The 10,950-nt window shown below is 61.0% G+C and overlaps 1 protein-coding gene across 1 annotated transcript; it reads left to right on the top strand.

The window, feature by feature from the left end:
• The first annotated feature begins 1 nt into the window (after position 1).
• On the top strand, positions 2-8,505 carry SGSH (N-sulfoglucosamine sulfohydrolase). Its single transcript, XM_048818884.2, has 8 exons — positions 2-139; positions 2,414-2,574; positions 2,948-3,053; positions 3,910-4,060; positions 4,513-4,669; positions 4,975-5,056; positions 5,246-5,449; positions 6,271-8,505. Exons 1-8 carry the CDS (start codon positions 46-48, stop codon positions 6,828-6,830), a joined length of 1,515 nt encoding a protein of 504 aa, XP_048674841.2. The 5' UTR covers positions 2-45; the 3' UTR covers positions 6,831-8,505.
• Positions 8,506-10,950: the final 2,445 nt, after the last annotated feature.

Here is a 10,950-nt window from a genome sequence, read left to right as displayed (position 1 = left end):
GGCTGGCAGCTGGGCCGGCGGGAGGGGCCCGGGCTGCAGGTCGCCATGGGCCTGCGCTGGGCGCTGCTGCTGCTGCTCGCCCTGGCGCTGGGCCGGGGCCGGGGCCGGGGCCGAGCCCGCCACGTGCTGCTCATCGTGGGTGAGTGCGGCGCGGGGAGCGGGGCCAGCCCCCGGACCGGGCACCCTGGCCCCTGGGGAGCGGGTCAGCCCCATGACCGGGCACCCTGGCCCCTGGGGAGCGGGGTCAGCCCCCGGACCGGGCACCCTGGCCCCTGGGGAGCGGGGTCAGCCCCCGGACCGGGCACCCTGGCCCCTGGGGAGCGGGCCAGCCCCCGGACCGGGCACCCTGGCCCCTGGGGAGCGGGGCCAGCCCCCGGCCCGGGCACCCTGGCCCCTGGGGAGCGGGGTCAGCCCCCGGACCGGGCACCCTGGCCCCTGGGGAGCGGGGTCAGCCCCCGGACCGGGCACCCTGGCCCCTGGGGAGCGGGGTCAGCCCCCGGACCGGGCACCCTGGCCCCTGGGGAGCGGGGTCAGCCCCCGGACCGGGCACCCTGGCCCCTGGGGAGCGGGGTCAGCCCCCGGACCGGGCACCCTGGCCCCTGGGGAGCGGGGTCAGCCCCCGGACCGGGCACCCTGGCCCCTGGGGAGCGGGGCAAGCCCCCGGACCGGGCACCCTGGCCCCTGGGGAGCGGGGCAAGCCCCCGGACCGGGCACCCTGGCCCCTGGGGAGCGGGGCCAGCCCCATGACCGGGCACCCTGGCCCCTGGGGAGCGGGGCCAGCCCCATGACCGGGCACCCTGGCCCCTGGGGAGCGGGGCCAGCCCCATGACCGGGCACCCTGGCCCCTGGGGAGCGGGGCCAGCCCCATGACCGGGCACCCTGGCCCCTGGGGAGCGGGGCCAGCCCCATGACCGGGCACCCTGGCCCCTGGGGAGCGGGGCCAGCCCCATGACCGGGCACCCTGGCCCCTGGGGAGCGGGGCCAGCCCCATGACCGGGCACCCTGGCCCCTGGGGAGCGGGGCCAGCCCCATGACCGGGCACCCTGGCCCCTGGGGAGCGGGGCCAGCCCCATGACCGGGCACCCTGGCCCCTGGGGAGCGGGGCCAGCCCCATGACCGGGCACCCTGGCCCCTGGGGAGCGGGGCCAGCCCCATGACCGGGCACCCTGGCCCCTGGGGAGCGGGGCCAGCCCCATGACCGGGCACCCTGGCCCCTGGGGAGCGGGGCCAGCCCCATGACCGGGCACCCTGGCCCCTGGGGAGCGGGGCCAGCCCCATGACCGGGCACCCTGGCCCCTGGGGAGCGGGGCCAGCCCCATGACCGGGCACCCTGGCCCCTGGGGAGCGGGGCCAGCCCCATGACCGGGCACCCTGGCCCCTGGGGAGCGGGGCCAGCCCCATGACCGGGCACCCTGGCCCCTGGGGAGCGGGGCCAGCCCCATGACCGGGCACCCTGGCCCCTGGGGAGCGGGGCCAGCCCCATGACCGGGCACCCTGGCCCCTGGGGAGCGGGGCCAGCCCCATGACCGGGCACCCTGGCCCCTGGGGAGCGGGGCCAGCCCCATGACCGGGCACCCTGGCCCCTGGGGAGCGGGGCCAGCCCCATGACCGGGCACCCTGGCCCCTGGGGAGCGGGGCCAGCCCCATGACCGGGCACCCTGGCCCCTGGGGAGCGGGGCCAGCCCCATGACCGGGCACCCTGGCCCCTGGGGAGCGGGGCCAGCCCCATGACCGGGCACCCTGGCCCCTGGGGAGCGGGGCCAGCCCCATGACCGGGCACCCTGGCCCCTGGGGAGCGGGGCCAGCCCCATGACCGGGCACCCTGGCATCCAGGCCCTAGGGATGGCTCCTGGACTGGGCACGGGCACCTGGCACCCAGACCCTGAGAACAGCAACCAGCCCCTTGACCAGACTCCCCTGGCACCTGGACACAGGCAGCCAGACCATGGGGAGCCCCCTAGAGAAGCTCCTAGTGGCCATGAAATCATTAGCGGTGACTCACACCCATGGGAGCAGCTGCAAGGAGGGGATTCCGGAGTCACTGCTCTGACTAACTGCAGGGTCCCCGCTGCAGCCCCTGGGACTGGAACTGCCTGAGCAGCGGGAGCCGAGTGCAGTGAGGGGCTCTGCCGCCTGGTTCCCTACAGCTGGACACTGCAGGGCCCATGGCAGGATTTGAACTCAGGCTCGCAGAACAGACGCATGAGCATCAGCCCCCTGAGCTGGAGGACAGTCTCCCCGCTGGCACCTGTAGCAGACTCATTAACCTCTCCTGTGGACCAGCCGCGGGGACAAATACCCCCCCTCTTCTAGTGCCAGTTACAGAGCCCCTGGGGCATCAGAGCCCCTACAGTTGGGCCTCCCCACATGGTCCCTGAGCTCACAGCCTGTCCTGCTTCTCCCTGGGCCACAGCGGACGATGGCGGCTTTGAGAGTGGCGTGTACAACAACTCCGCCATCAACACCCCCAACCTGGACGCCTTGGCCAGGCGCAGCCTCATCTTCCGGAACGCCTTCACCTCCGTCAGCAGCTGCTCCCCCAGCAGGGCCAGCATCCTGACCGGCTTACCCCAGGTAGGGCCTTCCCGAGCCGCTGGCTCTGCTGCCTCAGGCGCTTGCTGGGCCCCTCCTAGCGCTCAGGAGAGGCCACTGGCCATCCGCATTTGTAAGGCATCCAGCAGCTTAGCTCAGCTGGTCCGTCCCTAGGCCCATCAAGGATTGTTCCCTACACTCCCTGCTCTGGGGCTTTGTCCATGGCTTAAGCGATGGGTCTTCCCCCACTTTCCCTTGATGGCCTATTGCCCAGTCCCCATGTCTGGTGCCTCCATGGTAGCATGTGCTCTGCCCATGGCACCTGAAGACGGACATGGTCTGGCTCTGCAGGGCGGCCGGTGCAGGGACGTGCGTTTCTGGCCAATTTGTCTCATTGTTGGTCTCTGTTTTGCAGCACCAAAATGGGATGTATGGGCTGCACCAGGACATGCACCATTTCAACTCTTTTGACAAGGTGCAGAGTCTTCCCCTGCTGCTCAGCCAGGCACATATCCGGACAGGTAAACAGCCAGGGTGCTGGGAAGAGAGGGGAGGGGAAGCGTGTGTAAAGCCATTCCCCTTCCCTTCCCACGCTGATCTCACTGAACCCCTCTCTTGTGAGAGCTGGGCAGTTAACCGTGTGCCAAGATACTGCCCCACGACACAGGTTTCGTTAAGAGACACGCACACACGCTATTTAAATCAAAGGGATTGACATCACTGATTTAGTCATGATTTAAATCAGCAAGCAGGAAACCTCGATTTAAATCACAATTTTAACCTTGCTTTGCCTTTGTCCTCCTCTCATTTTCCTAAAGAACGGTTGATTTTCATTGGTTGGTAACCATTCAAACGTCAGTTTGCAGCTAACTGTGCAGCCTTCGTTTGGTGCTTCGTTTTGCTAACCAGAAGGATGCAAACATGAATTGCTAAATATTACTTTTTAAATTTAATTTACATTATTTTAATAGACAATAAGTTTAGGCCTTAACATAGATTGTCAATATCAATTTAATTTTAAATAGGTCTGTTTTTTAAATTAAACCTGGATTTAATTTAAATTTTAAAAATCCAATTTTAATTTAAAAATTTCTCTTTTTTTTTTATTCGTCAATTTTTATAGACCCTGCTCCCACCCCCCAGTTGGGGCACTGACTCTGCATTTCTGCCCAGACTAGTCACTTTCACTTCTGTATCAGGCATCTATAGGCCAGGATTGGTTGTGCAAACCAGTGTTTCCCTGCTGCCCCAAGCATCAGAGCAGGGCAGTTCCTAACCGTGCCCCGGGGGAGCATGGAAAGACCGAAGCAGCATCCTCTGTTCTAACTGCCAGCTCACATGCTTGCTCCTGACCTGCTGGGGCTCTTTCTCCTGCAGGGATAATTGGGAAGAAGCATGTTGGGCCAGAGACGGTGTATCCCTTTGATTTCGCGTACACTGAGGAGAACAGCTCTGTGCTGCAGGTGGGCAGAAACATCACCCGGATCAAACTGCTTGTCCGGAAATTCCTGCAGAGCCAGGATAAGAGGTGAGGCCCTGCATACCCCGCAGCAGGATTCTCTCTGGGACTGAGCAACCTTGCCTCCTAGCACCCTCATCCTGATGCACAGAGTACCCCCGTGCCTGAGTTACAGGGAGATGTAGCCGTCAGCACCTTCCATCGGGTTACCAGCTCACCTGGGGGACCCTCAGAGGCTCTATGGGAACCAGCTTTGCAGCTCTGAAGGCTTGTCTTCAAGTCCCAATTCATCTCAAGTGAAATGAGCTGACGTTTCTCTGTGCAGGTAGCCCCAGGCTTTGGTTGGAGCCCATTGTTTGCCGTGAGCTAGTGGCAGGTCAGGATGGTGGGCCAGGGCTAGGGTTAGGATTGGGGTCTGTGGGAGGCATCAGGCCATGCTTGAGCAACCCTTTCCTGCTCAGCCCGGGCTGTCAGCCTCTCCCGAGCGCTGCAGTCACAAGCTCTCCTCTCGGGATTTCCAGGCCGTTCTTCCTGTACATCGCCTTCCATGATCCCCATCGCTGCGGCCACTCCCAGCCCCAGTACGGGGCCTTCTGTGAGAAGTTTGGCAATGGCGAGAGCGGCATGGGCTGGATCCCCGACTGGAAGCCCCAGTCGTACAGCCCAGAGCACGTGCAGGTAGGACAGGTCTGTTGGGAACCAGCTCCCCACGCTCCAGGCCAGAGCTGGGCAGCAGAGCGGGGAAGAAGGCTCCTGCAGGCAAAGCTGTGGGGTGTCTTGGGGTGACCCTGGCCCTTCCACCCTGCAAGGAGTTCCGGGGGGTGAGTGGGGTTAGGAGGGGAGCAGCCCTGAGCACAGAGATGGAGCCACAGTCACTGACAGGGGCTCTGTCCTCAGTTCAGCTCTGACGCCTCCTGTCTCCCACCCCCACGGCTCTTGGAGCCTCCAGCGCTGAGCAGTTGCTGCTTTTCCTCCCCCCGCAGCTCCCGTACTTCGTTCCAGACACCCCAGCCGCTCGCGCTGACCTGGCCGCCCAGTACACAACAATCGGGCGCATGGACCAAGGCAAGTACCAGCTGGGGTCATGCAGCAGGACGTGGGGGCCTGAGCCCCCAGCGCAGGGTCTTGCTGGGTGTGGGGAGAAAATCCATCCTCAGCTGGGGTGGGGGGCTGGGATGGAGGCAGCCCTCCTGCTGGGTGAACGTTCAGGTGCCCCCAGCAGCCGCACAGCTCTGCTCTTCTCTCTGCACGCAGGGATCGGGCTGGTCCTGGAGGAGCTGCACAGCACCGGCTTGCACAACTCCACGCTGGTGATTTACACCTCCGACAACGGCATCCCCTTCCCCAGCGGCAGGACCAACCTGTACTGGTCAGGCACTGCGGAGCCCATGCTGGTCTCCTCCCCCGAACACACTGAGCGCTGGGGGCAGGTCAGCCAGGCTTATGCCAGCCTGTTGGGTAAGAGCGGTCACTTTCCCTCTGGGGCTTAGGCCGAGGCAGGGGTCATTAGGGGAGTTGGGTTGGGGGCCCCCCCATAGAGTGCTGAGTAGAGTGATGCCAAATCATGGGTAGTCATCCCCCTGCCCATGCTCACACCACGGGCATGGCTGGGGGTGAAGCCCTGGCTCCTCAGCCCAAAAGACGACTCTCTCCCCGCTGGATGGATTTGCTTGTCTTTCTCAAAGAGAGAGAGCCGTGTAATCCCCAGTCCACGGGAACGAGTCTGGTGCCGGAAAGAGGAGGACGGAGTTTGAGAGCATGAAGGTGCCCCGCCCCCAGGGAGAGGGGACTGTGGGATAGGTGGGTGACCCCATGGATGTACAGGGCCGGCCCCAGCTCCAGAGGGCTCACAAGCCAACAGGGGACAACGGCTCAGGGCTGCAGCAAGGTGGGCGGATCAGTGCGGGAGGGATGCCTGGAGGAAGTGGGTGTGAAGGAGAAAAGGGCGTTGGGGCAGGAAGCAGGAGGCTGTTCCCCCACAAGAGGAGCTGAGCAAAAGAGTGAGGGTGGGAGTGGAAAGAGACGAAAGGGGCAGTGAGAGAGGCCCAGGAGCCCTGTCCTCCAGCGGCTCATGCCGGTGACTGACTCTCCCTGGTGGCTCCACCAGAATGGCAGGGAGCCCCCCTCACTCCCGCAGGCCCCAGCTGCAATTCCCTCCATCCTCGGCCTCCATCCTCCCACTGGGTTCTGCCCCCTCTGGTCTCGGGGACTGAGTCTCCTTTCAGTGGTTGTTCTGCCCCACTCCACTTGCGGACGTCGTCCACTTTTCCCCTCTCCAGATCTCACGCCCACCATCTTGGACTGGTTCGCCATCCCCTATCCCAGCTACAGCATCTTTGGCACCAAGACAGTCCAGCTCACCGGGAAATCGCTCCTGCCAGCCCTGCTGTCAGAGCCGCCCTGGGTCACGGCCTTCAGCAGCCAGAGCCACCACGAGGCCACCATGTACTACCCCATGCGGGCTATCCAGCACCAGCAGTTCCGCCTGATCCATAACCTCAACTTCCGGATGCCTTTCCCTATCGACCAGGACTTCTATCTCTCGGCAACCTTCCAGGATCTGCTCAACCGGACCAGAGCCAGGCAGCCGACCCACTGGACCAAGACCCTACACCGGTACTATTACAGGGAGCGCTGGGAGCTGTTTGACCGGAGCAGCGATCCCACCGAGAGCCGGAATCTGGCCTCCGACTCCCGGTACGCCGGGGTCTTGGAGCTGCTCAAAGCCTATCTGTTGAATTGGCAGTGGGACACTAACGACCCTTGGGTGTGTGCCCCAGATGGCGTCTTAGAAGAAAAACTGAGCCCCCAGTGCCAGCCACTTTACAATGAATTGTGAGTCACCACCTCACCTTGCTGGAGTCTGCATTCCTTACGCCAGCCCAGCCCCAGGTCCTGCTTGGCCCTCGGCTCCTCCCCAAATCCTGATGCAGCCCCAGAACCCCCAGGGAACAGCTAGCTCGTCTGCCAGATGAGACATCAAGTGCCTAAACATGCAGCCCCCAGGCTCCAGGGTCCGCAGAGCGACCCCACAGCCACTCCAGAGCTCCCTTCGCCCTCCATCTAGCACAGGGCGGGGCAGCAACCAGAGATGGGCTGGTCCCACTCCCCCATTCACACAACTGGCGTGTGCTTTGTGTGTCAAAACAGCATCTGCCCCTGAAGCTCAAACGGACATTTTCCTCCTCTAGTGCGGAGTCTTTGCACCCGGCAACAGGCAGCGCTGGACTGCAGCCAACCAGAAAGCTGTCAAATACATGGTCTCAAAGTCGCCGGGAGAACGTCCTCGGCTTATGCACAAGCTAACCTCTGTGCCGATCTCCTGCTGAAGGCACTTCTCACTGTAGCTCTTCCTGCGGTGGCTCCGACAGCACCTCCTGCAGCCAGAGGTGGGGACTCGTGCTGTTGGGAGCTCCCCACATTGGGGCTTTTGTCCCACTTGCCAGGCAGTCTCCAACTAGCCAGGGAGGAGCTGAGAGAGCCCACTCTCCATAGGGCCGGTACATTGGATTTGGTGTCACCACATCAGGGAGGGCCAGGAGGGGTCTGAACACACAGTGACTGTCAGTAACAAGAAGATTTAATTTAGCAAAATGTACAGAATTTACAGTCCCTGGAACAAGCACACCCTGTTCAGACCTGGATACCGGCTATCCACAGGGCTCAGCTGCAGCAGCTCATCCGCCTGTGGCTGCAGGTCGCCGGGCATGTGCAGGGACCTCTCCCTCTCACAGTAGGACTCCACCCTGGCTCGCTGCAGCTCCTGCTTCATCAGATACAGCTGCTGGAGGACAAAGAGAGCACAGGTCCCTAGCGTTACACTCAGCTGCATCATGCCAGTTACACTACGCCCGGCGTTTACTCTAGAACCCAGCGTCTAGAGTGGGAAAGGCTGCCTTTTTTTGTGCACAGAATGTTGCATTTTGGGGAACACAACTGTTGGCCATGTTCTAGAACCCCGACTTCAGTGTTTACACCGAGCTGAGAAGACCACGTTAACCGATGAAAGGACGAGATGGGTCTCTTTTGCTCTAGAACAGAACCCTCCCCCGACCATGACTTTGGAACATGGGACCGTGCGCTAGAATGTGGCACATCGCTTGCTTTAGAACCCAGGATTCTACAGTAGCTCTGTAACAGAGACGAGATCGTTCACTCTGGACCGCAGCCCTACCCGCCTTCACTTTAGAGCGCATGCCCCACCCTTTGTTCTCGACTGCTGTCTTCTCTCTTGGATATGGGACGTGTTTATAAAGTGCTGATGCGGGGAGGAAAAGCAACGCTGAACTCTGAGCCAGAAATTTCAACACGAATCCTTGTGGTTTGTCAGCACTTCTGTTACTAAGGTGACTTCAGATTAAATGAGCAAAACATAGCGGAGGGATCCCACCTCTCCAGCCTGTTTGAAGGGCCCTTGGCACTGGTCTGGGGGAGGTTTGCCAGTTTTGGTTGGATGTATTGCTGGAGGTTTCATCACATGACATAATCTTTAATTAAAGGTTGTTCTTTCATTCCTGGAGGCTCTAGGACAATCCTGGAGGGTTGGCAACCCTAGTGGGGGAGTGAAAGCCCACGCCCACCTGCTTTTTTGCTTCGTTTAATTTTGTATTAATTTCCCAAGGATCAAAGGAGTAACTCACGTGAAAGGTCCAACACGTCCAAGAGCCACCTGTGGAATGCCAGTAAGAGAACATGCTCCACCTGGACCCCCGGGAGCCAGAGCAGAGTCACCGAACCCCCACGCTGCAGCTGGGCAAAGAGAAAAGGAAATCCCAGTTCACACTCTCCGGGGGCCTGGGTGGGCAAGTCAGTGTCACCCTTGTATGGTACATCCACTCCCCCAGGCCTTCCTCATACACCACAGAGGTGGGGCAGGGTGCGCATGGCTCAGGGTGCTGGCCCAGCCATTCGCCCTCTTTCAGGCAGCAGTTGACAGGCTTAGGGAAGGGGACGGTGGGGTGGAGATCTAGGATCCCTCCAGCCCTGCCTGCTAGGGTCCCTGGGGGACGAGGAAGCATACGCTGTGCCGTCTGGCTTGGCAGGGGCTCTGGTACGATGCGGACGAGTGGGTCTGGATACTGAGACCGACAGAAACTCACAACCTGGAGTTAATGAGGAAGAGCCCCATGGGCCCCAGGGGGTTCCCTACCCCAGCTCCCCAGCCTGCCGGTCCCACCCCCTTCGGGGAAGCCAGCTATTGAGCTACAGGACTGTGGGGAGCAGTCGATGTGCCAGCCCAGGGGGAGGAGGGGCATTGAGGGCCGGATACCAGCAGGGCCTGGCGTCCCCGGTGGGATGACAATGGCAGGCATGTGCTGCCTTGGGCACGGCTGCTGTGACGAGGTCCCCGAGGCCTCCTCCGAGCGGCCTGGGGCTGTGCTCACCTCCTCTCGCACACACAGCTCAGCTCTGCTGGTGCTGGAGGTAAACGGCCCGAGTAAGAGCCTGCCCGTGAGCTCCCATGGCGTCACGCTGCCATGGCATGAGACAGGAAGCGCATCCGACCATCGCCACCACAGCAAAACTGACTCTGCACAAAGCCCTGCCCAACGCACAGGAAGCGAGTGCGTGAGAGAGGCATCTCTGCTCTGCCTCAGCGAGAACAAGGGCTGCCCCTTGCTGCATTGCTCAATGGGCGCCAGCCTGGCACTGGCAGCTCACCCTTCCTCGCTCTCGGCAGAGAATTTGTAGACAGAAACTTGATCTTCAAGTCGCTGACTCCCCTCTGGAATAATCATTTCCCTCACTCCCGTGCCAGAGAGAATGGGTTTAACCAAAGCAGCCCACTGTGAAGAACAAGAAGAGGGGGTGAGAACAGCCCATTCCAACCAGACTTGCCCTGACACTAGGAATGCCGGGCAGGTGGGGAAATCCCAGTTGCTCCTCCTCCATGCATAGAAGGGCACGTTAAGTTACTTACTGGAAATCCAGGGTTGCAACAGACAAAATAAAAGAGATGGCACCGTGCCAGGGTGGAATCCATGCCAGCGACCCAAGAATAACACAGGCACCTAGAGTTGCTCATTGAAACCTGCCAGAAGGGATCCAGAGCAATTGGTTTCTTAGAGGTATCTTCCCATCAAAGCAGACCAGAATAGTCTTGCCTGTCCTGGCGCCTTGGCAGAGTCATTTAGGCTGTTACCTGGTGAGCATGGGCTCCCAGGCAGGGTCAAGTGGAATTGCTTTTGGGGAACAAGGTCTGTTTGCTGCAGATTTTACTCTGGGCCAATAAAAAGTTCACTGGGCTTCACTCCAGCCTCCCTCCCCCGCCTTCTCCAGCTCAGTACAGGATTTCCGACAGCTCGGCTGGAGCCATCTTTGCCCTCTCCCTCTAGGAAGGATGAAGGCATGAGGGGCTTTATTACTCTCCTAACCGGCCGGAGAGAGGAGACGATCCCGTCTCCAGGGGTTTTGAGTGAAACAATAGAACGCTAGAGCAGGGATATAATCTCTGAAAAGCTAGGGCAGGGAGCCAAGCAGCCCCAGAGAAAGGTGGTCAGTTTCTTTTACATTCTTTAGTGCTTCTGCACAAGGGCAACTGCAGGAAGAGGACTGGCTGCGCCTGAAGGATTTTGGGATCAGAGGGCACATGCTCCTCTGCACCATAGGCACAGGTGGCTATTGTGAGTTCAGTGACCTCATGCATATTACCTAGCTATGAATCATGACACAAATTCGACTCCGTTATTACGCACGCACCCCCAGCACCATGCCGTCACCCTCCCCGCAAAGAACCCCACGTCCCGGCAACTTCCATCCTCTGCCCCAGGGTGTTTGTCTTGTAGACGATAAGGCCCTTGGGGTAGGGGCTTGTTTTTCCCTCCGTCTGCACCGTGCTGTGCCCGTCTGCTCTGACAAACGAACAGGAACCACGTAAGGCTCCGACAGCACAGGGGAGAGCTTAAGGGAATATTTAACCAAACATTAGGAGCTTACAGCCTGATCCACATTTGGCTTTG

Source organism: Caretta caretta, chromosome 14, assembly GCF_965140235.1.
Source record: "Caretta caretta isolate rCarCar2 chromosome 14, rCarCar1.hap1, whole genome shotgun sequence".
NCBI lineage: Eukaryota > Metazoa > Chordata > Testudines > Cheloniidae > Caretta > Caretta caretta.
This window is presented reverse-complemented; position numbering and strand designations above follow the sequence as displayed.

Bases quoted from the DNA above. Each gene is read 5' to 3' on its own strand.
- SGSH (XM_048818884.2), top strand. From the start codon at position 46: ATGGGCCTGCGCTGGGCGCTGCTGCTGCTGCTCGCCCTGGCGCTGGGC. The intron at 2,575-2,947 runs GTAGGGCCTTCC...TCTGTTTTGCAG, and splicing joins TCCTGACCGGCTTACCCCAG to CACCAAAATGGGATGTATGG. The intron at 5,450-6,270 runs GTAAGAGCGGTC...TCCCCTCTCCAG, and splicing joins GGCTTATGCCAGCCTGTTGG to ATCTCACGCCCACCATCTTG.